This window comes from Fusarium odoratissimum (genome assembly GCF_000260195.1).
Source record: "Fusarium odoratissimum NRRL 54006 unplaced genomic scaffold supercont1.20, whole genome shotgun sequence".
NCBI lineage: Eukaryota > Fungi > Ascomycota > Sordariomycetes > Hypocreales > Nectriaceae > Fusarium > Fusarium odoratissimum.
The window spans coordinates 430260-454745 of record NW_022158705.1 but is presented as its reverse complement, the minus strand read 5'-3'; the positions used below and the strand labels follow the sequence as shown (position 1 = coordinate 454745).

General features: G+C 49.5%; 8 protein-coding genes across 12 annotated transcripts; 3 read left to right on the top strand and 5 right to left on the bottom strand.

Moving 5' to 3' along the window:
* The first annotated feature begins 177 nt into the window (after positions 1-177).
* FOIG_11063 (glutamine synthetase) lies at positions 178-2702 on the top strand. 2 transcript variants are annotated; one of them, XM_031211606.1, is made up of 4 exons: positions 178-382; positions 450-1347; positions 1399-2371; positions 2425-2702. In XM_031211606.1, exons 2-4 carry the CDS (start codon positions 915-917, stop codon positions 2453-2455), a joined length of 1437 nt encoding a protein of 478 aa, XP_031058790.1. In that variant the 5' UTR covers positions 178-382; positions 450-914; the 3' UTR covers positions 2456-2702. The 2 variants fall into 2 exon arrangements, with proteins under 2 accessions (XP_031058790.1, XP_031058789.1); XM_031211605.1 differs by having other exon boundaries at positions 178-1347.
* On the bottom strand, positions 2294-5246 carry FOIG_11062 (uncharacterized protein). Of its 3 annotated transcripts, none has more exons than XM_031211603.1 (3): positions 3288-5246; positions 3107-3224; positions 2294-3052 (listed from the first exon to the last, which is right to left on the bottom strand). In XM_031211603.1, the coding sequence occupies exons 1-3, from the start codon at positions 4225-4227 to the stop codon at positions 3010-3012; spliced, it is 1101 nt and encodes a 366-aa protein (XP_031058787.1). In that variant the 5' UTR covers positions 4228-5246; the 3' UTR covers positions 2294-3009. The 3 variants fall into 3 exon arrangements, with proteins under 3 accessions (XP_031058787.1, XP_031058788.1, XP_031058786.1); XM_031211602.1 differs by having other exon boundaries at positions 2417-3052; positions 3107-3230; positions 3288-4632; XM_031211604.1 differs by having other exon boundaries at positions 2368-3052; positions 3107-4603.
* Positions 5247-5910: 664 nt separating this feature from the next.
* FOIG_11061 (uncharacterized protein) lies at positions 5911-10604 on the bottom strand. Its single transcript, XM_031211601.1, has 5 exons — positions 10213-10604; positions 8898-10153; positions 8723-8809; positions 8597-8660; positions 5911-8440 (listed from the first exon to the last, which is right to left on the bottom strand). Exons 2-5 carry the CDS (start codon positions 9402-9404, stop codon positions 7218-7220), a joined length of 1881 nt encoding a protein of 626 aa, XP_031058785.1. The 5' UTR covers positions 9405-10153; positions 10213-10604; the 3' UTR covers positions 5911-7217.
* A 2664-nt stretch (positions 10605-13268) lies between these two features.
* Positions 13269-15621, bottom strand: FOIG_11060 (COP9 signalosome complex subunit 2). Its single transcript, XM_031211600.1, has 4 exons — positions 15433-15621; positions 15164-15383; positions 13393-15116; positions 13269-13285 (listed from the first exon to the last, which is right to left on the bottom strand). The coding sequence occupies exons 1-3, from the start codon at positions 15474-15476 to the stop codon at positions 13902-13904; spliced, it is 1479 nt and encodes a 492-aa protein (XP_031058784.1). The 5' UTR covers positions 15477-15621; the 3' UTR covers positions 13269-13285; positions 13393-13901.
* A 112-nt stretch (positions 15622-15733) lies between these two features.
* On the bottom strand, positions 15734-17785 carry FOIG_11059 (uncharacterized protein). Of its 2 annotated transcripts, XM_031211599.1 has the most exons (4): positions 17187-17785; positions 17026-17139; positions 16413-16978; positions 15734-16364 (listed from the first exon to the last, which is right to left on the bottom strand). In XM_031211599.1, the coding sequence occupies exons 1-4, from the start codon at positions 17566-17568 to the stop codon at positions 15858-15860; spliced, it is 1569 nt and encodes a 522-aa protein (XP_031058783.1). In that variant the 5' UTR covers positions 17569-17785; the 3' UTR covers positions 15734-15857. The 2 variants fall into 2 exon arrangements, with proteins under 2 accessions (XP_031058783.1, XP_031058782.1); XM_031211598.1 differs by having other exon boundaries at positions 15741-16978; positions 17187-17736.
* Positions 17786-17875: 90 nt separating this feature from the next.
* FOIG_11058 (uncharacterized protein) lies at positions 17876-21531 on the top strand. The gene is made up of 3 exons (XM_031211597.1): positions 17876-19089; positions 19141-20801; positions 20852-21531. Exons 1-3 carry the CDS (start codon positions 18615-18617, stop codon positions 21383-21385), a joined length of 2670 nt encoding a protein of 889 aa, XP_031058781.1. The 5' UTR covers positions 17876-18614; the 3' UTR covers positions 21386-21531.
* A 732-nt stretch (positions 21532-22263) lies between these two features.
* On the top strand, positions 22264-23462 carry FOIG_11057 (uncharacterized protein). Its single transcript, XM_031211596.1, has one exon. The coding sequence runs from the start codon at positions 22416-22418 to the stop codon at positions 23370-23372; it is 957 nt and encodes a 318-aa protein (XP_031058780.1). The 5' UTR covers positions 22264-22415; the 3' UTR covers positions 23373-23462.
* On the bottom strand, positions 23435-24480 carry FOIG_11056 (ADP-ribose pyrophosphatase). Its single transcript, XM_031211595.1, has 3 exons — positions 24217-24480; positions 24136-24170; positions 23435-24083 (listed from the first exon to the last, which is right to left on the bottom strand). The coding sequence occupies exons 1-3, from the start codon at positions 24256-24258 to the stop codon at positions 23546-23548; spliced, it is 615 nt and encodes a 204-aa protein (XP_031058779.1). The 5' UTR covers positions 24259-24480; the 3' UTR covers positions 23435-23545.
* Between the last annotated feature and the right edge of the window lie 6 nt (positions 24481-24486).

The window sequence follows — 24486 nt, the reverse complement described above, 5'->3', positions numbered from 1 at the left end:
ATCAACAAACGTCAGATCCAGGGTCCTTTCTCGGTATGTCAGATCTCAAGCTTGCAGCTGTGCCACGCAACACCCCTGCCACTAGCGATGTCGGCTCTCTCCAACTCAGGTCACGAGAACATCAAACTCCGAGTAAAAAAAAACAGCGGTTATCTCACTCTCCCAAGACGACAACAGCACGCGGTTACCTTCGATCCTCAGGGCGCATAAGGCGCGGTTACACCTCTGGATTAAAAACGGCAATTGAAGCGGGTTAATAAGATAACTCGATGAATATCGGAACGCGGCATTGAGCGAACCGCCGAGCATCCGTATCGTATCGTGAAACTAACTTACCCCATGTTATGAACCTTGGCCAAAGCTTCAGGATCTAGATCGCGGGGTTCCTGACACTTCCCTCAGCGCGGCAATGAAGCTATTCCAAACCCTGCTCCCACTAAACCTCCCAGATAAGCCCCGCTGCTAATTGTGACCTCGGTGGGTTAAGCCCAATTGGTACTAGCCCTGCATCGCGCACCGAACATCACAGTTCCCCACTCTTTTCGCTCATCTACGTCACTGAAGCATTGTCTTATCGTCGCATTCGTCTTATCGTAGCCGCGCTGCCCATATTCCCAGTTGATACAAACCTGTTTATGCTTTTACTTGTCTCACTCCCCCTCTTTTTGTAATCTCTTGAATACTACAGTATCTCTCTACTATCTTGGCTGCTGTTCTCCCCGCATTCATCATTGTTGATCTTTCTTGAACCGCGCGCATCTTTCAACGGCTTGACCTCAACCCCACCGTTGAACTGCATATCCCGAGGAATATCTTTTTGTTATAACATAACATACCGCGCATTATTCTATCTTTACAGCTTCATCACTTCCTCCCTCTATACCCTTCTTTCTTACTCCACCAAATCCTTCGCCATGGCTTCTCCAGACCCTAAATCCATCACCGTCGACTCCCTCCCCCAACTCCTCCAAAATGACAACATGGTCAAGCTCGCAGGCGTAGACGTCGACGGCATCCTGCGCGGTAAACTAGTATCCAAGAAGAAGTTCCTCTCCATCGCTGAAGCCGGCTTTGGTTTCTGCTCCGTCATCTTTGGCTGGGATATGCACGATCGTACATATATCCGCGAACTCAAGATCTCAAATGCTGAGAATGGATACCATGATCTCCTCGCTATTCCAGATCTTTCTACCTTTAGGAGAATTCCCTGGGAGGATGATGTTCCCTTGTTTTTGGTGGACTTTTTGGACCCGGATACCAAGAAGCCCATTTGTGCTTGTCCGAGGGGTCTGGTGAAGACGCAGCTTGAGAAGCTTAAGGAGCACGGGTATGGTGCTATGGCAGGCGGTATGTTTTCTCTTCACCTCTAAACTTGAAGTTTTGTACTAACGGACGCAGCTGAATATGAATTCTACCAATTCAAATCCCCCGACCCATCAACTTCCTCCCCAGCCGCATACCTCCAACAAAACCCCCCTCACCAACTCCCCGCCCTAACAGAAGGAATGTTCGGCTACTCCCTCACCCGCCCCGTCCACAACCAAGAATACTACTACGACGTCTTCAACACATGCGCCAAGTTCTCCTGCGACATCGAGGGCTGGCACACCGAGTCCGGACCCGGCGTCTTCGAGGCCGCTCTCGAGTTCGGAGAGATCGCGCAAATGGCTGACCGTGCTGCGCTGTTCAAATACGTCGTTAAGAGCGTGAGCACAAAGTACGGCATCACGCCGTGCTTCATGGCCAAGCCGAAACAGGGCCTGCCTGGGAATAGTGGGCATATGCATGTTTCGATCGTTGATAAGGATGGCAAGAATTTGTTTGCGAGGGAGACCAAGGATGAGAATGCGAAGTGGAGTGATATTGAGAATCTTTCTGATATGGGACGTCATTTCCTCGCTGGTCTCCTCGTCGGTCTTCCTGACATCATGCCCCTTCTCGCACCCACGATCAACTCCTACAAGCGCCTCGTCGAGAACTTCTGGGCTCCAGTTACTGTATCTTGGGGCTTAGAGCACCGCGCTGCCTCAATCCGTCTAATCACACCCAAACCCTCAGCGACACGCTTCGAAGTCCGGGTTCCCGGCGCAGACACAAACCCCCACTTCGTCCTCGCAGCTATTCTTGGCTGCGGATGGCGCGGAGTTGAGAAGAAACTCGAGATTCCTACGCCTCCGCTTGCAATGGGCCAGGATGTCGGTGGTGACGCTGATCCGGGTGAGAGGCTGGCCAAGAGTCTTAAGGAGGCTACAGCGCGCTTCATGGAGAAGGGTAGTATTGCACGAGAAGTATTCGGTGATGACTTTGTGGAGCACTTTGGTGGTACAAGAGAACATGAGGTCCGTCTATATGACGAGGCAGTAACTGATTGGTACGTCCCCACTCTCCCCGTCCCTACTAGTTGACTTGACTGACATTTCACAGGGAAATGAAGCGATACATTGAAACTGTTTGATTTGGATATCTGGAGTTGTTCTGTTCTCTTTTGATCTGTTTTGTATGGGTACATGGGGCGTACTGTGGGCATCTCTGTAGCATAAGATATGCGTGAACTGAGTGCATACCAAGTGAGATGATCAAGTGTCGGGAGTCATCCTGATAGACGAATATACCTTTGACACCTTGCATCTCCTACCTACATCTTCTGGTCGACTCATCCCGGCCTGTAACCGCTAGTACGGTGTTTCATGCCCGTAGACACGTTTCTCTGCCCCGTTCGATGCCTTGTACTGTATCCAAGGCTTGTGGTATCCAACTCCATCTGCCCATTTATGTCCCCAGTAACTTGACTTGACCTCAATCAACTCGGCCAATCTCTTCCATGAACCAATCCATGCCCTATATGTTCCATATGGTATCCATTCCCCATCTTGGGTTATTCTCTTCGAGCTCATTGGTTTGCACCATTCCCTATTCTTCCTGACATCCGCCCCAGACACAATGCCTTTGACGCCGTGATGACCCAAAAACTCCAATATATGCACATCTCTATGCCTATTCCTTAAGAACCTATTTGCCGCTGGCGATTTCCTTTCGAGCCGTGACAAACGTCCTATCAAAATTAGCCACGAACACACACACCAATACCAATGTAAAAAATACTTACACTTTCCCCAAACTGCGTAGCATGGGGTCGTTAATCTCCTCTCTAACACGATCAAGCAGAGCCCGCGTTGCTTTCTCCTCCCACCCTCCGAGTCCGAATAACCTCAACGTCCAATTCTCTATACCTGGTCCAAGTCAGATTAGCGTGTGTGACTTGATGTTTCAGATCGCAAATCACCTACCGCACTCGACCATCTCCGCCAGGGCCTTGCGTTTCTGTTGGGTGACCGGATCACTTCCCCAATTCTGTATCGGTAGCCAATCTACCCGAACTCGGATGAGATCGGCCCCCAGGGTGTTTAAAATTTCAGGGACTCTGGGAATGGGATCGCAGTCGATGCCGAGCTTGATGCACATCTCTTCGAATATCTTCTCGTACTCTTTGCAGGCTGCGCCGACTTCGCCTTTTTCTCCTGATTCGGAATCAACGTGTTCAGGATCGGCGTCGAAGAAATGGGGTCGGATCTCGGCGATTTCTATCTGCCCGCCGGGGTTGAGGTGATCGTAGGCTTCGGCCAACAGAGCGTTCCAGTCACGAACACCGCCACCAGCTAGACTGCGCATGTGTATAAAATCGTATGTACGGTTCGGCCACGTTTCTGTAGCATCGGCGATCTCAAAGGTAACATTCGGAGGGACATCTTCGGGCAACAATGCGCTGCTCAAGTCGATACCGAGTATGTTGGTCTGGGGATACCGCTTCGCCATGTCGCAAGCCCATATTCCCGTACCAGCACCAACATCCAGGATCTCCATCGGATCCTCGGGAGTATATTGATCAAGCGGTAATTTCGAATCGGCAAGGTTACCGTCAAGACACAATTGGTAAAGCTCATGCTGGACCGTCAAGCGATGCGCTTCAGAAGCATCGTTCGGCGTGAGGAGCTGGCCAGACCCGTGGTAGGTATGTCCGTATTCGCGAATCAGGGGAAGGGTGTCTTCGGAAATAGTCGAGTAATTGGACGTCGTATCGCTATAATCGTCATCGTCCTCAGCAGGACTCACATCATCCACCGTGAGGCGATTCATCCTATGTAGCCCATCGTTTGATTGTGCCATATCGCTCTTTGAAGTCGCTGAAGAAGCTGTAATGGAAGAACGATCCGGATCGTAGCGCGACATTTGATGAGAGCTCGGTAGAAGGATCGACAAGGGGATATTAAAGCGAGATCAAGTTGGGGGCCGCCAGCTGTTTATGTACTTTGAAGAGAAAAAAGAAGATGGTATCGTGAGTTTGTTTATTAATACTGGAATATAGAAAAGGCATCGAGAACGCGTAAGGAAATATGTCTTCGACGAACATCCATGGCCAAAAGAGAGTGGGAAAGGAAGAAAGAGAGGGATTAAAGAAGGAGGGGATGAGGAGGAGAAAAGAGAAAAGGAAGACGAGAAGAGATGGAATTGATTCAGGTCGAATACGGATAGGCACAGTACAGACAAGAAGTCACAGCACAGCACAACTCCTCAGTTGAGTTGGGTTGTGTTGTGTTGGCTGGAGAGGGAAAAAGAGTGGTTACCTCTACCTTGCAAAGTGGAGGAGCTTCACAAGGTAGGGTCCGGGATTGTATCTCCCTGGCAGATGATTCAAGTCAGGGCAATTTGCATACCAAACCCAGCTATAACATGGCCGCTATGGCACGGCTAGTCTAGCGTACCTAGCCTCGATACTCTAAGTCAAGCCAAGTCAAGCCAGCTGCTACACAATAATACAAGCCATATCCGTATCTCAACTCAAACTAGGTAGGGACAGAATGAAACTAGAAGCTTTCCAACCTTCCAAATACTTTTTTACCTTTCAGCCATCGCCTTCGCCGTCCCCGTAAGCCTCAATCTTTTAACAATAGAAACACAAATTCATCATCATTCCACTACAGCACCTCAATGAACCCCCCCCCTCTCTGTTAAACCCCTCTGTAAGAAACATCGGCAAGTCTGGGGAAGTAAAGTTAACCGATACATATCGGCCAATTCAACAACAAAAAAAAAAAAAAACCGCGGCCCGTTCTCAAAAGCTAAGCTACCCTAGCTCCCCATTGGCCCAGACCCTTTTCACTGGCAAGATTGAGATCCGGTATCTCAACAGCGGGATTGGATGGTTGCTGGGCGCTTAGGGTGAAAGGTATAATCACGGTATGCATGAGATGACGCATCCTGATGATATGACAACTATGTACTCATTCTACTGTGGTGAACCAACACTTAACTTTATCCCTCCTGCTAATCTCTTGATCTTCTCTAAGCGATGTCTGTCTCATTCCCACCACCTTCCCCCCTGACCCTGTACGGCCTCTCTTTTCCGCCCTGTCGAGGAGAAGCAAGAAGCCTCGATCCTAAGGGACAAAAATACCCAAGTAAATCACCATCAGCTTCGGAAGGCTCTGTGATGAGCTTATTTTGGCATCCTGCGTCAAGGCCTTGCTCCCTGGGGCCTGTCTACCACGAGGTTGCCTTGCCCTGCCTTGCCCGGTAGTTCAATCTCCTCTTTGCCTTGAACTCTCTTTTACGCTCATGTAACCCTGACATGGTCTCTCCCCTCTGGCCCTTGAAGAATATCATTTTTTTGCACGTCACGTCACCGGACCCTGTTTTCCGTTCCCCGGGTGGACCACGAAAGCACCTCGTGGCCCCCTTGTCTGTCATGTTCTAGACCACGTCAAGGCAAAAACGTGGCTGTCTATTCCAGATATCGATCATCATAAGAGATTCTTATTTACATGGGTCATCCAGGTTCGCAATGAGTTGAAATCTCGCCTCGTTTGGAGGTCATGATGATCAAAAGTTAAGACATGAATTTGTGAACATTTTCATGCATTCCCTCGATTCAGTGGATCACATGTCATGGTGCGGCACAGCGGAAGCGGAAGCGGAACGGCTCGAGGGAACCATTGCATCTCATGTCATGTCATGTCGTGTCCGATAAGGTATGTACATACGTGTGTGATGCGATGTGATGTATTTCTGAGTCAATGGACGAGACAATTTCTTGCATTAAGCTATTCCCAAATACAACTATCTCGCCGAGATAGAGGTATCTGCTATTCAATGTCCTTGGCAACAAGTAATTGCCACTCACTCCCAAGACTCATCTCGCTACAATAACTCGATCCCAACCCACTCGATAAAGTCCCAAGTACTGATGTTGTTCCACACTAAAAAGACGTCCCAAATAAAATAAAATAAAAAGGTCTCAAAGATGAAGCAGAAGTAGAAAGTTGAAGTGTGACCTGATAGAGAAGAACGCCGATGCTATGACGCAACTGACAAGGCGCAACAAATGAGGGCTCAACCAGACATCCATGATGGTAGACGTGTAAACAAGACATGCCACAAGACACACTGTAAGAACACATGCCTGCAATGAGCAAAGTATGCTGCAAAGACACGCTGTAACAACGCGTGCTGCGAGACATGCCAATTGGCCTGATAGCCAAGACCATCATCGTCCGAGACCCAGTTTCCTTCGGATGTATGCCTTTTTTTTCCTTTTGTTGCCTGTCTTGAAACTGGCTCGAGAAAAGAGCCCACAAATTGCCGCCCATTTCCAGTATCCTAAATGCTTGGTCCGGTCCGGTCCCCATTACTTTCAAGGATTCCTTCTCTTGCGTAAACCTCGTGGTATCCATGCAGCCATGCTCAACGTAGGCTCCCTCGTGATGCCCATCGTCAGAAACAAGGGCTTCTCTCATGTCGCTTCGTGATAATCCATATTCAGACCTGGACACCATCAATGATGATGCAGGCAATCGTCTCGTACTCACTCTCCACCAACATAATCGTGCACACCAAACAGACTCGCCGCCTTATTGTCCTCGTCCATTAAAGAATGCAGAAATAAAAAAGGATCTTCACTAAGCATCGCTAGCCTGCCCAACCACCAAATGAATAATCCCCCTTCACTCCGGGCTCAGCGTCGTGTACATCCCCATATCCTTTGCTCAATTCTGATCGTTGTCTCTCCCTGCCAATGCTGATTGCGTCTTTTCTCGTTCAGTTCTGATTGCGAACCAGACTTATCGTCGTTCTCAAATGCCGTCATCTAGTAATATTCATGGCCGTCGTTTCTTAGTAAAGCCGACAATGCCTTGGCCGTGTTCGTGTGAAAAGTCGTCGCACTAGGCAGATTCCTTTTTCGGCTTGCGTTTACTCCCGACTCTCCCATCCGTGTGCTCGTCGTCGGGATTCCACTCCTCGGGGTGAAAGTTGGGGTTGCAGTAGTGGGCTCGGTTCCAAATACTGTTCTTAAACGTGTTGGTCGTCACTTGATACGTCGATTCCGGAAAGTTGTTCTTGCCCTCGTCATAGTCGAGCTGAACAGGACTGAATCGGATGTGGTAGCTTGAAGCGCCTCGCATGGGGAGCGAATTCTGAGGTCCTGGGCCAGGCGCAGGTAGCATCGCTGGACTTGGCGCAATCGCAGAACTTCCCGATATCGAGGCCGGTGGGGTTGGGGGTTGAGGAGATGCCATGATGGGTGGTGGCTGCGGTGGCGCTACTCTCGGTGTCGTAGCAGGCAAAGGTTCGGGGAAAGATGAGATCCATGGGCTCTGTTGCACAGGCGAGAATTGTTCTGGCGCCGAACTGGCTTGAGGTGGTGCGAGCTGCGCAAGCCCTCCCATTGTGCTACTGAAGCCCGGGATGATAGACAACGCATCAAAGTTCATGGTCGAATACTGTCCGAGATCCGCTTGGTCGGTTGTGATGGTAGTGTTGTGGGTGAAGCCGCTGACACGAAGCACCTGCATGGTGGATGCTTTGTACAGGATGTCGTAGTGGTCGGGTCGGTAGAGCAGATAGATAATGGGGCCAAGTGTGCTGGCGTCTTGGGTGTTGAGTTCATCGGGCACACGGTATTGGTTGACTTGAGTACCTGCACTGCGGTCGAGGTACGCAATCTCAAGTACTAAGTTGGCAGGTCTGAGGAGGACTTCGGCCAAGGCGGACATACCGAGGTGCTCGATCTCGCGGTTGGGAATCTCGACGCATTGCCGGCAGTGAGCTTCAACACCACCTCCGTCCGTCACGAAAGGATCGTACTTGGCAGCATTGAGCTTGAGGTATGTCCCTGTAAGTAGGCGAAGGTAGTAAATGATGTTACTCGACACAACAGGGTCGTTCCACTTGGCTTGGATCAATGAATGCGCGTACTGGGGGTTGGCGACATTCTGAGCGACTTCGCGCAAGAAGTCAAACATTTCATCTGACCAGTCGTCGTAGAATGGATAGCCACCAACCGAGCCCAGCAAATGGTTCATGCTCATAAGACGTGCCACCTCGCCCTCGATCTTGGCCTGGTCCCCCGACTCAACAAGTTTCTCGAAGTAGCTGAAGCCAATTGCTATTGGTGAGAAAGTTAGCGCAAGTTCGACATGTCACAAAAGTTGCCGAGACATGGGCAGTAAGTAAGCAAGCAAGGTAACGTCAAGCATGCCAAACATGTTTCATAAGAGGCGAAGAGAGTCGCGGGATAAGAAGCGGGGAGTTATAGACATACCTCGCCATCCACAGTTACCGTCGCCTTGAATGGGGCGGAAGTGTGAGTAGGTTTGGGGGAGAGACTGGATCATGCGATGTTAGCGACAAGCGACAAACAGCCAACATCAACAGAAATGAAACGTACGATTGTCTTTTCGACATAGACAGGATCGGCTTTGGCATACTCGTGGGTGATGACATCGCTCGAGACTTTGTTCCCTACTGCGAGACCCTGCGAGACCGGAGGTTAGCGACGGACGACGTGAAGCAAGCAAATGACGCGCGAGCTAGAAGCGCCGGGTGAAATGGGTGCGATATACCTCAAGAACAGGTTGATAATCCTCTGCAGCAGCCTGCTGCGCGGCCATATCGTGTTGGCCTTGATCCTCCATCTTGAGCACAACAGGAGGTTGTGTTGCGTACTGCGTCTGCTGTAGAATGTCAAGCTGCTGCTGCTGCTGTTGATGATGGTGGCTTTGCGACGGTTGCGCTAGAGTTGGCGAGGAAGAAGCTTTGGAGGTGGAGTTTTGTGAAGAGGAATAGGGCGATACAGATGGCGCGGCTGCAGTGGGGGAAGAAGAGAGGTGCTGCTGTCGAGGAATTTGTTGTTGCTGCTGCTGCTGAACAAGACGCGGTTGTCGCTGTTGCTGTGTTTGCGATTGAAGTGCATGCGACTGGGGAAGCTGTGATGATGGTGCAGGCGGGTTGTTGTAGAAGCCAGCACCTCCACCTCCAGCAGACACGGGAAAGCCAAAGTCCAGGTCTGAAGCTAGGCCATAGGACGCGAAGCTGGAGGAGGCGAAAGGTGTGGGCTGAGGCTGGAACATGCCTCTGAGGGAGAGGGAGAGAGAGAGAGAGAGGAGAAGAGAAGGTAACAAAATAGAGGGTGAGTGAGCAACTAAAATCAAGGCAGAGAGTGATTCAATGCGAGGTGATAAACGGTGTTGGTGGATGAACGAACGAGAAAAAAGAGGTGCACTTTCAGCTAGAAAATTGACCTTCTCTCACTGGACTTGCTTGTCATGCAAAAGTCACTCACACACTCTCTCTCACACACATGAAAGACAAACAGACAGACAGATCATCAACTCAACTCATCACATTCAATCAAAAGAGAGGAACGGGATGGGGGAGGGAATGGAACGGGAGGAGAAGGATGGCGTTTTTAGGTAGTGCCAAAAGCTAATGGAGAGAGAGAGAGAGAGCATCTGCCAGGCCAGGCCAGGACCAGGACAGGGAATACCTAGAGCAAGGTACAGTACAGTATCCGTACTTTAGCAGGCGGACAAGCCACCCGTCGGATACTGATACATAAAAATGAACTTGGATGCGAAGTGGTCTGTTCCATTCAGAGTGCCCCGGGTACCATCTCGCGCTGTCAAATGCCCTGTGGATCAGAAGACGGACACCGACGTACGTTTTTCCTTCCCTTCCTCGGTAGCCGTAGGTTACAGCACGGTTCGAAAGCAAAAGCAGCCTGGGGGGTCACAGCAGGGATTGAGACAGGGGTTCAGGGCCAGGCCAGGCCAGGGCTAGGGATTTAGGGATAATCCACGCGCGAGCGGGTTCGATTAGCCTAGCGTGAGCATGAGCATGAGTGAGAGCGACGGGTGCACGTTCTGACGGGAACTGTACCCCTAGCTTGACACTTGGACCTCGGGAGGGCCAAGTTTGAGTCTTTTCTGACGAGAGGGGCTGTTTTTTGCACAGCGGGGTCTAGGTTTGCGGCACGGCACGGTTGAGATGAGAGGAGCAACGGTTTGATAATTAACAGGGAGATTGAAATCGTTTGAGGGGGAAACAAAGAGAAAAGAAAGCGCTAAGAATTAAATCCCCGGGAGTCTATCTGGCTTCGATGCAACCTGAACCTGGATAATGCACGACGTAAAAAAGTATCAATCAGGCTACCAGAGGTTGTTGACAAGTGAGGGCGGCTAGCAGAGTGTAGTGACGGGAATGGAGTGCAGCGAGGGTGCCAAGTTCTAGTGTGGGTGACACAGAGGCGAGGCTAGTTTCTTGTGCTTCTGTGGGAGGGTTGGACAACGAAAGCTAAGCTAATACTTGACTTGAGCCAAGACTCTTGTTGTAAGCACGATCAATGTGATACAAGAGGGGGGTAGAATGTTGAATGTCAACCTACTAGGCAGGTAAGCTCAAGCTTGTGAGTGTATGTACATATGATCCTTTCACCTGAAAAAGGCTAATCCATCCATGGTACGTCAGCTTCTTATTATCCAGAACAAGCGGTATCAAAAGTTCTCAATCACTTGCTAGACGAGAGACCTCGTGGCAGCATGATACATCAACACGCTGCACCTGAACCTGGGCCTGGGTGTTATAAAAGATTAGTAGGTTACAGTAACTCCAAGACTCCACTGGTGGCAGGGATTGGGGCCTTTCAACAACTCCATGACGATCTCCCGCTGACGATGGCCCTGTCAACTCTTCACAAGCAAGTTTATGATCGAAAGCTGAAAGATGCAAATGAATGAAATGATGCGCCGTTGTGCGGCACGGCATGCGAGTGAAAGTTCCCATTAGTCTGTTAACCATGACGGCTAGAGCGCTTGTGGTGTAAAAACGATGGGTGAGATAGCATGGAAGCGTAGTGGAGGTAGAGAGTCAAGATCGATTCGTGGTCGGGTGATTTGATTAGTTTCAACCGGGCGTGTTGTGAGCGAGAGTAATCGTAGAGCAGCCAATGTGAGAAGCAGATATCATAAGAATCCTTATGAAAGGCGTTATAGAATTATGTCTGAGGTGTATGATAATACGGCCAGGTACGAAGATGAACGCCCAGACGATGACAATGTGCCGCATCACTTGGCGTACCTGTCTGTGCCTCATTTCTATGGAACCTTCATTTATGGGAACACTCTCACCCAGCATCTAATCACATTTGTCCCTGCGATATTTTAACTTTTACGATCTTCATGTTAACGACCGTTTTTTCACACATCCCCCGATCCAATCTTGTGGGGAGCAAGCAAGCAAGCCAATACAAAAAGCCAGCTAAGGAAAAGCCAAGCCCTGGAACACGATCCCGCTTCTCCCCGGGAACGGGGTAAAAAGAAAATATGATACGATGCGATGCTTTCTTTTTCTTTTGAGCTGTCAAACAACCATGTGTTTGTAGTATTGTTGTATATCTCAAATGCCAGCGGATAGAACAGCACACATCGCCTACGTAGATTGGTTGCGGAAGACGGGCCGTACGCGGACGGGAACGGGAAGCTTAACGTCAGGGAAAGCAGAAACTCTCCGCGGAAGAGTGTGTTTACGTTGTTTACGACGGCAAGGTCAAATCTTGAGGTGTTTGTCGAATGAGTGAAGTAATATCTCATGCATGGAACTTGCTACAGAGTTTTTCTCGACGTGTTAGAGAATGTCACTTGTCTTTGTCAAAGTGGCGATGAGAGAGCTGCGAAAGTGTGTGCCTGGACCCCTGTTATTTTGATGAGGGTGGCTTGGGGGGGTGACTGTCGACTAACCAGAGCAGGCCCCCATATCAATGACCACTACAGCGAGTGAGTGAGTGAGTGATCTGCTTGTGGGTGAGCCCAAGAGCGAACTACTGCCAGGTCCCTTTGTCTAGTATAGTAGATACAAATCTGCTCTAGTCGAGCAAAGGAAAGTCAAAAAAAGCCGAGTACTGCAATCAAAATCTCAAATCTCAAAGACCTAGCGGTGATGGTGGTGCGCACGGTCCCTCAGGAATCGAAGCTATCAATTGGTTCATGTAACCCCCAGAGACATCGTCGGGCCAAACAATGGACGGTGATTATGCAGCATGTGCTGGGATCTTTGCTTGACCTTCTCGATGTGAACACGGCAATTGAGCTGAAGACACTGACAGAGGTAGATGATTTTACATACTGAGGAGGTATATATCTCGGTATCATATGAAAATAAAATATCGGATGTCGCTTCCGATGCGTGCTAACGAAAGTGTCTTGACGCTAGCTCAGCGCGATCAAATAAGCCACGATCTGACAGTCTCGACTCAAACCGCACTCTAAATCCACATCACATACCGAATCAAAAGACCAAGTCACATATCACGATCCATCAAATCAAGACTCAGAATAAAAAAAGCAATTCTCAAAATCCTTCCCGTGTTTTTCAACACCGGGTCCACGGTCCTCGCGCAGTATCCGCGCCTCCCTCCCGCCTCCAACACTCGCAATTCACCTGTGATTCAGCGGCAAGCAACTAAGCAAACAGAAACACTTCCACCATACAGACACTTTCAACTTGTAAATGCCTCTCTGCACACCTCGCAAGGTCAACCAGCAACGGCCCGATGTACCATCACGGCGCCGCTCCGGTTGCTCTGTGCTTCCTATATCTTGCTGTACGAGTTTTTGATCAGAGAAAAATATCTCGTATTGTATCTCCCCGATCTAGATGTGTCTACCGTTGAATTCGGAAGGTTGGACACGTTCCGTTATGCAGCTATCCGTGACGATTCAGCATCATGACCATACCTTGCGGCCTCACTTCACACTTCACTTCCATGTGTGTTACACTCCCCCCCAACGGCATCTAACGGGAAGTCTCTTGTTAGAAATTTTCTTTTGAGAAGCAAACAGTGAAATCCTTGTGGGCCAAGACAGATCAGCCGCAACCTGTGAAATGATAAGCCGCTTTGCCCCTCGCAGCTCCCCAAGTCCCGTCTTGTGTAGCCACTCGACGTTGCATCGCTTGTCTAATGATGGTCAGCGATCTTAGCTTGGTCTTGTTTTTTATTTTATTTTGCCTCTACTGCATCATAGACTAGGTAGCCTTGGAATTAGATCAGCGCAGCAGGCTTACATATGTCAAGACTAAAAGTCAGGTGAGGCAAAGGATGCCTGCACAACTGCCGAACATCAGGCTGTCGATTACTACCGAGACATCAGGCTATGGGCATCTGACTATGAGGTCGTTGTTTATATTGAATAACATTACTCGTCACTCGCTTTTGCTACACGAGACATGGGGATCAAGACCGAATACGGCGTCACTTCGGCCCTCGTCCCTTCTGCACATCTTTCTCGTCATCCCTCCCTGAAACAACTGGTCCGTAGTCGATGCCGCTACCCGTCTGGTGCGACGAGGAATCACCGTTGCCAGTGGCCTCGTACTATGCGAGATCCCGTCGAAGCATCTCCAAACGCGGATGCACCCGCAGGAAAACTGCAATAGCATCTTACTTTCTCGATCCAGCAAAAAGACCTGGGGGTTGAAACAGGAAACAACAACAAAGAGGTTTTCCTGGTCTGCGGATATCCCCGGGGCTATGTTAACGATCATACAGTAGAATTCATTCCCTGGCCGCTCTCTCAGGCCCATGGCGCCGCAGCCAACTTTCCCTTCTTCCCGCGATGTTGGGCTGCCGCCCTATGGCTTCCCTTCCCCAATGGAATGCCTGACACGTCCATTATTTGCTCGTCCGCTGCGGAATGCTCACTGTTACGGAATCCATCTCCGTCTCTGAAAATAGCACCAAACAGCTCCGAAATAGACGACGTGAGTCCCTGGAGAGCTGCTATGCGCTCGGTGTCTGCGTCAGAGGTGATCTGCAGGAGACCCTCTTGTTGGTTGACTCGACCGTTGATCTTGCCGTCAATGATCAAGAAGCCCAGAATATCTTGTACTTCGGGCTCGGAGATCTTGAGCTGCTTGGCGATCCAAGATAGCTTCATGCGTGTGTAAGGAGCGATGAGCTTTACAACACCCTTGGTTCGCATGTTTCGCGTGACTTCATCGATGTTCTCGGCAATGAATGGATCATCTAGGATGTCCTGGTTACGCTGCAGGACCTTCTCGTACGCGTGTACATCATCCCGCTGGTAAGCGTCGACAAGATCTGTCATGGCGGAGATTCGTGGATCTGTCTTGTAGGGCTTGGTCTCCTGCGAATCGAAAGGGTTGATGTCGGACTTCATCAACATGGTCGTCAATAGCAGATACTTGAGAACCTGGATTCGCTGGAGAGAACCTGCTTCGTCGTAGTTACGGAACGATTCGAAAAAGTCGCTCTGAGCTTCCTTCCAGTTCTCTTCGCTCATGTGCATCTTTCCACCACACTCTCTGATGATGCCCATGATTCTGGGATGTGGTACCGCGGATTTGACTTTGAGAGCTCTTTGATACAGGGCCTTGAGTTGCTTATTGTTCTTGGTCTCTGCAAACATTTGGATCTCAAGTGCGTAAATCTCGAGTGAATATGTGCCCTTGCTAGGGTCGTCGGTTCCATCTTCTTGCTGACAGGTCTTGTGGAGCTCTCGGAGCTTCTTTGACACGGCGCCGTACTCCTTTCGGTCGAGAAGTAACTTTGCCAGCTTGATGTTGGTCTTGAGCCACAGGCGCTCGTTGTTGGTGCTCTGGAAGCTCTGCAGCGTGAGGGAGTAGAATTGCTCCATACACTTCACTGCCTCTGGGCCATCCGCTCCCTTTTCGATGTAGTCGAGCATGTTGTTGATGGACTTCTCGGAGTAGTTGCGCGTAACGGCCGACTTGACGTAGGTGAGGAGTTCAGCGTAATGTTCAGCAGCCTACTCTTGTCAGCAATATCCTTAATTTGGCCAGCGAAAAGTTCTACCTTGTCATATTGGCCCAGCTTGAACTCGAGCTTTATGGCCTGCTTCACGCCTTTGAAGCCCCATTCTCCTTTCTCTTCTTCGAGTGGCGGAATGCCCAGGAATTCTGCGATCGCATCTTCGGGGTCTGACAGCTTGAGTTGCTTGGCGTTGTAGTATTTGTTTTCGATATCGACATCGGCGGTCTCTTCGTCATCGTCTTCTTCGTACTCGAAGTCGTACCTGGGCGTAATTAGTGATGCACTGCGTATGCGCGGCTGAGCTTGCGTACTGCTCCTCATCCGACTCCTGCATGAAATCCTCGTCGTCCGACATGGTGAAGGAGGTGTGGTCAAGCGATCAAACAATATTATCTGTTAAAATTGGGACGCAAAAAGGCTTAGTCGGGTCGGAAGCTTGAGGGATGTCAGACAGAGTAATTATTGAGGTAGATGAATGATGAATGTTGATTGAAGGTTAACTTCCAGAAGCTGGGGTGGAGCAGGCAACCGCGGGGCCGCTTATCGATAAGGTGGAGCTTCAGTGCAACACCAAGGCTTGCCTCGCAGTGAGATACATGTGCAATTATCAAATACTTAACAATTACTTGCTTATATATTGCAATGTCTAAAGGATTCTAAATAACAAATGAAACATCACAAGATCGCGTAACTCCAGACTCCCTTGTTGTCTCGTGTATCCCAGCGAGCGCTGAGCTCAACCCTCGTGGGCTTGCGCAATACCAGAAGTTGGTAGCTTCACTATAAACAGCATTACAGCTGTCGCCATCGCCATGAGACTGGTCACCAAAAACGGCAACCCCATCCACTGACCACCCAACTCAAAACCGCGACCCAAGAGCCAGCTCATTGCGGGCGCAGTCAACCCCATGATGACTTCAATAAGAGAGATGGTGGTGTTCAAGGTAGCGATGGTATGCGGTTCAACCAGAGCATTGATCAAGGCTCTGCTGAGCGCCACGAAAGAGTTTCCGACACTGACAGTGATGAGGGAAATGACAAACAGCCATGGGACTGAAGCAAGACCCATCAGCAAACATCCGGATGCCATGATTGTGATGGCGATGCGCGCAAGGAGTAAATCTCTAGCAACGGGGCGTGATTTGTAACGACGACTCTTGTTGAGGAAGTCGGATGTCACGGGGAGAATTATGAGGTAGCACACCACTGTTGCTACAATGCCAATTGTCGAGATGTATGTTGCCTGTCGAAATGTTAGGGGATGGAACGTAGTGTTGATGAAGAGACTGACCTTTGACCATGACCAATCGAAGCGTTTGCTCATGTACTGCAACAACACTCCCGTAAGTACAGTCCGGACCGGGAAGAAGAATGCAATAGCTAGCATGAGCATCATAATGCTCTTTGACGCGAAGATGAAGCGCCAAACATGCTGCATGTCATTCTGGATACTGAACCAAGCCTGTTTCAACACATTATGCTTGCTCAAAGAAACACCATGAAGTTGTTCATTCTCATGCTCTTCATTGTGTCTCTTATCATCCTTGCGTCGAAGATGCATTGTCTCAGGGATGAGAAGAATGCACATCGTTCCGAAGACCATGAAGCCAAAGCCAATCCACATGGACAACCAGGGGTCGAATTGGAGGAGCCATGCCGAAATCGGATTGAAGATGACGTTGAAGATTAAGACTAGAGCGACGAGACGGAAGAACATGTCTGTTCGTTTGGAGACAGGGACGACGTCGGCGACGATGGTGTAGACCATCGCAACGGCCATTTGACCTCCGCCACCGATGAGGAAAAAGATACTTCCACCGAGGATTGCCCAGATGGAGAATATGTTTGGGAATGATACTGATATAGTGAGTATGAGTCACAACACGGGACAAATGAGCACTTACAGACTAACAAGAGCCAAGCTGTTGAAAGACAGCATCCGAGCATTGCCAGAAACAGAACAAGCCGTCTTCCATATTTATCAGCAACGATACCATATGGGAACTGCGTTAAGATTGCTAGCGCATGTAAGCGAATATCCTTCAATATTACTTGATTCACTTACGGACTCCCATCTCGAAGGCCTGCTCCCATCCCTGGACCATAGCCAGAGTCTTCTGAACAGGACTATCTTTGCAGCGATAGTCGTCTGTATCGAATGCGCCGATTAGATGATCGGGATAGTGCTGTCGACAGATAATATCCTCGGCGATCTTTTTGGTCGGAGGATTCATGATGAACTGGCTCACTTCGACCATGAGAAGAGCCAGCATGCCCATAGCCAAAGCGCGTCGTCTCAGCGATTTCGACGGCTCATCATCTTCCTCTCTGCCACTTGGCAACAAAGGCGACTGTTCCGTCGGCCCTTCATCCCTCTCAATCCCATGATTGCTCTCAACATCCGTGTCATAGACGTTATCGTCCGTAAGTTTCGTTTGCGCCGCCATGTTTCACGACGCGCTAAAAGTACTTCAAGGAGTGAATACCGCGACCCTTGAGAAATCGCAGGTCAGACCAGAGTATTATAACATATTAAGAAAGAATGACGATGATAAGAGAAAAGGGAAAAGGAAACGCGCCATCACAGGATTCAAGTTTAGGTTGTCCCTGGAACTTTTGCGACAAATCGTTGCAAGGTAATTGGTCCAGAACACGGTGACGTCTTTGCTGACCTGGAGAGATTACTCCGCCTTATCGTGGCGCTGACCAATGAGATGTTGGCCCTGAAACAAGTTGGCTTAATTGAGGCGGACACGCAAGCAATACCACGAGGTGCTTACGACTGTCCTTTGCAAGCAGAGATTAGATTGGGGTTAAGGTTCTTTGATAGGAAGGTCCTAACCCAATTCGCAGAGATTATGGCCACGTCTTGTTGAGTGCAAACGTATGTCCTACGATTGCTTACTCTGCGTCCCCAGATGTGGCAATACAGCCAGTTTGACGACAAATGCGGGGAGACTCGGCCGAGGGTGTCCGGGGGCTTGGATCGGCGATCTGATGGCATTACTGGGTCTCGGTCCGGAGCGGATCCCGTGGACACCGTTGACGGGCCCGACGCGGTCGGTAGCCCACTTGGTTCAGCCTGATAAGGCGGCGTCGAGGTTCATAGGGCAGTTCCTGCGACTTTACGAATACTCTATATTCGGACTGTCAATACATGCGTGGATCTTGATCAGTAGATGGTTGGCTACTGCATATTGGCCCCGATCTCTGGCCTCGATCTCAAGATTCAACGCCAGTCGCGATATCAAGAGAACGATAGCGTGGATGTCAGTCTTCGCAATGGCAGACTGTTTCCAGATACCGTGTCTTGCCATTGTGCTGAAGCAAGAGGTCGCATTGCCCTCTTGCGTTGCAGAAAATGATCCTGGTCAGGGCGCTAACCACCTGCAATATCCACCACCAGCCAGGCATTGAATGAAAACATTGCTTCCTCGACTTCACCGAACTTCAGGCAGGCTCCTTCGCCCGCCGATCCATCTAGATTGGACCAATGGCTGCCAAAGATCCAGAGTTTCAGATTCAATGTCTTGATCTCATTCGTGGGATCAAAGCCGCGCATGAGAAGCAGAATGATCTCCTTGAGAAATTGGTGACGCTCATGGCTGCTCCTACAATTGAGCTCAAGCCAGCACATCAATGCGAAGAGTATAACGATAAAGCCACTGGTGAACCTCTTGTGCAGGATGACGAAGTCAAGTTCGAGAAAGTAGTGTCATCAAATGATCTCAGCCTTGCAGCGCAACAAGATACAAACTTGGACAGCATCCTCCGCTTCGCATCCCATTCTTACAAGAAAAGGCTACAGCTCTTTGAAACTGGTCAAGATGGTCCACAGCCATTCCTCCTCAGTTCTCAACTACCTCCCTCACAATCTTCGTACACACTACCCCAGCAGTTAGAGTACATTCCGCGACCCCCAGAGGATGGAGACGTCGTTGTCAATGCCACTCAAACTTGGAACTACTGTATGTGACCTTGTGCATTACCACGTCCTAATTGACAATTCGTTTGAACAGGGTATCCACGCGATTGGGAGACACATTGGTCCAGAAATAAATCCATCAGCCCGGTACCAGACTTCATGCCGCCATGGCAACTTACCCGCGGAGAAAATGAGAAGTGGTATCACATCGACGACATAGACTTGGAGTTTCCCCTGACCGCACCAGATACACTACCACCAGTGGTCGGAACATACTTCGAAGTCCCTTACTCTTTCTTTCCGGGACTGCGTAATCTGAACATGGCTTACACGCGCCGTCAAGGTATCACGTATGGTGGCTCGGGTGACTACTTGATCGAGACTGCGCTTACCGAAGCACATCGATACAAGATTCGTCAGTCCCTTGGGGACTTTTACGCTGTGCCTCAGGATGGTCGACTTCCTCTATCGTTTCATACGAGCGAACTTCGCATGCAAGTTCGTCATCGACGGACTCGTAATGATATCGATCGCAGTCTTAATAAATATCTCGAGCCCACGCGTGAGCTACTTAGTAAGCTTCATTGGTTTACTATCATTGACCTCACAGCACCCGGGGGCTCTCAAAACGCGGTATATAGTCTGCGAACCAAATCATCACTGTTCCAACATGATTCACTGCCATCTCGTGTTGAGGGGCCGCCTTGTTGGGAGATGATCCAACCGGCGCTTCAAAGAGAGGGGAATGGGTTTGTGTCATACCCATCAGTCATACAAGATCATCCAACTCAGCCGATCCATCGCGAAGGCAGATGGTGTCGCGTCATTCAGCTTGACGGCCTTGCAAACATCACTGCTGGTCTTATGGAGGAAAAGTGCACCCGGTATAACTCGATGACCGTCTGGAAGCTTCTCTTCCAAGATAACCAGCTGAATTCAAGTAAGGGCCGTGCATTTCGTGCCACGATGAATCAGCATCTACTCTGCAGGCCGTCTGCAAAGTACCTGCACGGCTCCGAAAACGTCCCGTGGAGGTCATTTCACATTTCGTGGTATCAGCTCTGTACACAGCCCACCGATGCGGCTGTCAAGCAATCGACCTGGAACTACGGGCGTCTTTACGGAGAAAAAGGGCCGTATATCAAACAACAGGCTTTTACTTTGGGGTGTGCTTATCAAGAGCTTCACGGGTCTGGTGCTAAGCGTGACTCTTTCTGGACAGTCTTGGTCATGAAGCCGTCTGCTGCTGATTTTGATCCATATGATGTCCATAAAGTCCCACGTCGAACATACCCGCCCCAGAGTGATGGGCGCCAATATCGTTCAGAAGATATCATCCTCGATGCTATCCGAACGAGTCTACAAAAAGCAGCTAATGCATGGAGTCGAATGCAAGTAGCCCTTGACGCAATCGTCGATTATGATCCTCTATTTCTCGACCCCGTTCAGCATGACAATCTCTTATTTGACGACGATACGTTCTCAAGATCGAGGCAATACTTTTGGATCGTCAGTTGCCTTGAGTCTTTTCTTATTCTTATCGATGACGCTATAGAGGAATGGAGGAGGTTTCGTGCAGATTGGCCTCATATGATTATAGAGATTGATCCAGCGGAAGAGTCACGAACGGAAGAAACACCGGAGGCGTTGACGCGAAGAGTTGTGGGTGAGATTGAGGCGCAGGTCGATCGATTGAGGATCATATCTGCTCGTTTTGAGGCAAGCCGTGACAAGACTAAAGCTCTCAGAGAAGGCGTACGTATCCCTCAGCCGCTACGCTCTACGTACTAACGTATCTCGCACAGCTCTTCAGCGCCAGCGGAGTAATCGAAAGTCGTGTCTCAACTCGTCTCGGCGAGAACGTGAAACTCCTTACATACGTCAGCATCTTCTACCTACCACTAAGTTTCTGCGTCGCTCTCTGGAGTATAAACGAAGGCTATCCCCGACCAATGCTAGCCTTAACATCAGTTCTTGTCGCAGCTGTGACGTTCATCGTCGTAGCTAACATGAGAAACATGGCTTCCGTATGTGCTGTCGCATATCGCGGTGTTAAAAGACGAATTGTGAGACGAATGCATGGGAGTGAGGACGAGAAATGGGTTAAGAGAGCAACGGCTTTTGAGAGCTATAGACCAGAGCGGATGGAGGTTGAACCGTCGGAGTGGTATATATTATACTTCTTCATATACTCCATGTTCAGCCAGGCAGCTTCATGGATGAAGAAGCAGAGACGGAAATTGAGGAATTTGTTTCGTTCGTCAGAGAGAGAAACAACTCCTGTCAAACAGAGTCCAGTGGTGGGAAGTGAGCCATGGGCAACTCCAAGTTCGTGGTGAGCTGGCAAGGTGAGGCACGAAAGCTTAGGACCTCTATCCTAAGAAATAAAAAGACTTAGGTAAAGTTGGTATAGATTTAATAGATCTTAGGCTAGATATTTCTGACACCTTAGTTTGATCAACACCAAAAGTTTTCTTGCTCCCTGGAGGTTAGACCTCTCTCCGCATCTGTAGGACGTCAAGATCTTTCTGGAAAAGGTTTTCCCTTATCCTTGTTTCATATTGTCAACACAGCCTCGAAGGAGTGAGATGCACTGCCTTTTCATGGTTCATTTCCATGAATCAACTGCGATCGGCTTCTGCGAATCCTCCGGAGCAGCCGTGTTTGGTCGATTAGAGAATCTCGAGCTTTAAGGATTTCTTTCGCTTGGTCTTGGACAAAGCCACGGCATTTCAACATTTGACTCCAAATCAGAATGCCTCACAGGGCTGATTTCCGGATCACCGTTGTTGAAACATTAGTGCTATCTTTATCCAAGAAACTTCTGTTTCAGTCTTGGAAGTTCTCAGCGATGGATTCTTCATCTCAATGCAAATGGCGACACCAAGCCTGACCTCGGACTGCTATCCCGCTCAGCCCAGCCCCCAAACCCACCTTCAATCCATCCATGATCATCAACAAGATCTACCAATCACACAAACCTCACAGCGAGCAAGCTCGTCGTCACCGTTACATCCCCAATCTTCTATGGAGACCGAGTCTTGGCTCAAGGAGTATTTTCGCCCTACGACCCCTGTCAGAATGTAAGCTCGTGGGTCTTCCCGCTCCTGAGCTTAATTTCCTCAACAAGGTATCTGATCCTCGAGTCCGTCGAGCCTGTCACAAGCAGCTCGTGCGGGCTGTTTTCATCTTAGCATTTTATGGGACGACGTATATGGCTCAATCACATGTTGGGAGAAGTCGTGTTTGATCCTATAATCCTGCAGGGGAATTGGAAATGCAAAAATACTTGGAAAGGAGGATATATAAGGTTGGCAGATCAGCTTGGAATAGTATCTTCATCCAGACATTCAGATATCATCACTCATCATGTCTTCCACCAAGTCCCTCCTCGCATCCATCCTCGCCATCGCTCCCTTGGCTCTCGCCCAGGATCCATCATGCGATTGCTACGTTACCAAGGGCGATAATCCCCAATACTACACAAGCCACTCCTTCTTTGACTTCCGTTCCCTCTCCCAATACGCCGGTGTTCCTCCTCTCATCGACACAATCCAAGGCAACGCCGAAGCAGGCTTTTCTTCAGATTTCTTCAACTGGGAGTCTGAATTTACTCAAACCTGGGGTCCTCAGAAATGGAACAATGGGAACGAAGAGTTTCCTATGCAGAATACTTATAATAACCTGTACATTGAGGAGAATAATGATGTCTCTCCTGCGAGTGACACGTGGTTGACTATGAGAACTGCTCGTCACAATGGCTTCCAAACCGCTTCTGAGTTCGAGTCTCTGGAGAAGCATCAATACGTCTCGTTGAGAATGTATGCTCGTACCAAGGGTTCTCCCGGTGCCTGCACAGCCATGTTCACCTACCTCAACGGCGGCTCCCTCGCCCTCGTCCAAGAAGCAGACATCGAAGTCCTCACAAAAGACGATCCCACAATCATCCACTACACAAACCAACCCTCCTACACCGATGAGGGCGGCGAGGTCGAAGGCGCTCATCTAGCAGCCATACTCCCCGACGGTCTCAAGTGGACAGACTGGGCAAAGCACACTATCGATTGGACACCCGATGCTACGATCTGGAAGGTCAACGATAAAGAGACCTGGCGCAATGCGTTCCAGGTGCCGAGAGATCCCGCGCAGCTGAGCTTTAATGCCTGGAGTAACGGGGATACGTGGACGGGTACTATTCCAGAGGGTGGTGCAGCGTATCAGCAGATTCAGTGGATTGAGGTTTTGCATGGACGCACGGAGCAGGGGGCTTGTAATAGGGTTTGTAGTGTTGATGAGGGTGAGGCTGGGAAGGCTGTGCCTGTTTAGAAGACGGCATGCTTTCTGGTGATCCCATATCAACCTTTCCTGTACATAGTTAAGGATAATAGAGAACATACTTATGTTTTGAGTCTGATATCTTTATGTGAAAGGACATCTCTATGTGACCGACTGATTCTAATCATAGCTTTTCGTTCTATAGTCTATCACTCGTTGATCTTCTACAGCTTGAATCTCTGCGCCAACAAGATCCCCTCCGCCAAAGTCCCAACCCTCGCATCAATCGCACAGCCCTCCCTCTCCCAAGTCTCACACATCCCCCACAAATCCGTCAATTTCACCGTAAAAACCTCAATGAACTCCCCCTCCTCCAGCTCCGGCTTCAAGTTCTTATTCTCAGGTAACTCCATATCAACACTAACATGCACCATCTTCAAATTCGTGTTGCAAAACCCCGGGTCGTTAAACATCATGGGCGACGTCTCGGTGGCGACGCCGACGTAGCCTGTTTCCTCGCGGAGTTCGCGGATGGCGCATTCTTCGGGTGTTTCGCCCTCGTCTATTAGACCGGCTGGTACTTCGATTGTTACGGCGTTGATGGGAGGGCGGTATTGTTTTTGGAGTATGAGTTCGGGGCCTGTGGGGAGGGGGAGGATGGCTACTATGCCTACGCCGTCGATGTCAGCGGTTTTAGGACGCGTGAGACGTTCGGCTGATTCCCAGGTTCGGGATGTCCCTGTTGGGTCACGGTATGTGATTCTAAATGTTCATATTAGAGGTGAGAGGTGAGAAAAGAGGTGAGTGAGCGTACTTGGAGAGTTTGATCCAGCGAGCTTCCTCCTTAGACTGAGTTTGTTGGCAGATGCTGGTAAACTGTGGGAGGAATACTTACGAGGGGCTGAGTGGAAGTCACTGTAGCATCGAAAACAGACATTTTGAGTGAGTTGAAAAAGAATGTTTTGCTTGTTTGTTTTGGCTGTCTTTTGAGAAGTCATGATGAGTTGGCTACCGCCCCGCCGAAGTCGGTGAGAAGATGTGCAACGTCACACAAGCTACCCTGAAGCTACTCAAATCATGCGATGAAATCACCAATTACGTGTCTATCACGAGGAATTAAACTTTAAATAATGAATATAAATACGCTTATAGGTTTGGTAGTACT

Coding starts and splice junctions, on each gene's coding strand:
- FOIG_11063 (XM_031211606.1), top strand. CDS start 915: ATGGCTTCTCCAGACCCTAAATCCATCACCGTCGACTCCCTCCCCCAA. Junction 1,348..1,398: donor GTATGGTGCTATGGCAGGCG/GTATGTTTTCTC, acceptor TAACGGACGCAG/CTGAATATGAATTCTACCAA. Junction 2,372..2,424: donor GACGAGGCAGTAACTGATTG/GTACGTCCCCAC, acceptor GACATTTCACAG/GGAAATGAAGCGATACATTG.
- FOIG_11056 (XM_031211595.1), bottom strand. CDS start 24,258: ATGTCTGTTTTCGATGCTACAGTGACTTCCACTCAGCCCCTC. Junction 24,171..24,216: donor TGACTTCCACTCAGCCCCTC/GTAAGTATTCCT, acceptor CAACAAACTCAG/TCTAAGGAGGAAGCTCGCTG. Junction 24,084..24,135: donor CGCTGGATCAAACTCTCCAA/GTACGCTCACTC, acceptor ATGAACATTTAG/AATCACATACCGTGACCCAA.
- FOIG_11058 (XM_031211597.1), top strand. CDS start 18,615: ATGGCTGCCAAAGATCCAGAGTTTCAGATTCAATGTCTTGATCTCATT. Junction 19,090..19,140: donor CACTCAAACTTGGAACTACT/GTATGTGACCTT, acceptor TCGTTTGAACAG/GGTATCCACGCGATTGGGAG. Junction 20,802..20,851: donor CTAAAGCTCTCAGAGAAGGC/GTACGTATCCCT, acceptor TATCTCGCACAG/CTCTTCAGCGCCAGCGGAGT.
- FOIG_11061 (XM_031211601.1), bottom strand. CDS start 9,404: ATGTTCCAGCCTCAGCCCACACCTTTCGCCTCCTCCAGCTTCGCGTCC. Junction 8,810..8,897: donor ATTATCAACCTGTTCTTGAG/GTATATCGCACC, acceptor CCGGTCTCGCAG/GGTCTCGCAGTAGGGAACAA. Junction 8,441..8,596: donor CGGTAACTGTGGATGGCGAG/GTATGTCTATAA, acceptor TCTCACCAATAG/CAATTGGCTTCAGCTACTTC.
- FOIG_11057 (XM_031211596.1), top strand. CDS start 22,416: ATGTCTTCCACCAAGTCCCTCCTCGCATCCATCCTCGCCATCGCTCCC.
- FOIG_11062 (XM_031211602.1), bottom strand. CDS start 4,227: ATGTCGCGCTACGATCCGGATCGTTCTTCCATTACAGCTTCTTCAGCG. Junction 3,231..3,287: donor GGCGGAGATGGTCGAGTGCG/GTAGGTGATTTG, acceptor GACTTGGACCAG/GTATAGAGAATTGGACGTTG. Junction 3,053..3,106: donor CTACGCAGTTTGGGGAAAGT/GTAAGTATTTTT, acceptor TAATTTTGATAG/GACGTTTGTCACGGCTCGAA.
- FOIG_11060 (XM_031211600.1), bottom strand. CDS start 15,476: ATGTCGGACGACGAGGATTTCATGCAGGAGTCGGATGAGGAGCA. Junction 15,384..15,432: donor CAGGAGTCGGATGAGGAGCA/GTACGCAAGCTC, acceptor AATTACGCCCAG/GTACGACTTCGAGTACGAAG. Junction 15,117..15,163: donor AGCTGGGCCAATATGACAAG/GTAGAACTTTTC, acceptor TGACAAGAGTAG/GCTGCTGAACATTACGCTGA.
- FOIG_11059 (XM_031211598.1), bottom strand. CDS start 17,568: ATGGCGGCGCAAACGAAACTTACGGACGATAACGTCTATGACACGGAT. Junction 17,140..17,186: donor GGCCTTCGAGATGGGAGTCC/GTAAGTGAATCA, acceptor TACATGCGCTAG/CAATCTTAACGCAGTTCCCA. Junction 16,979..17,025: donor AGCTTGGCTCTTGTTAGTCT/GTAAGTGCTCAT, acceptor TCACTATATCAG/TATCATTCCCAAACATATTC.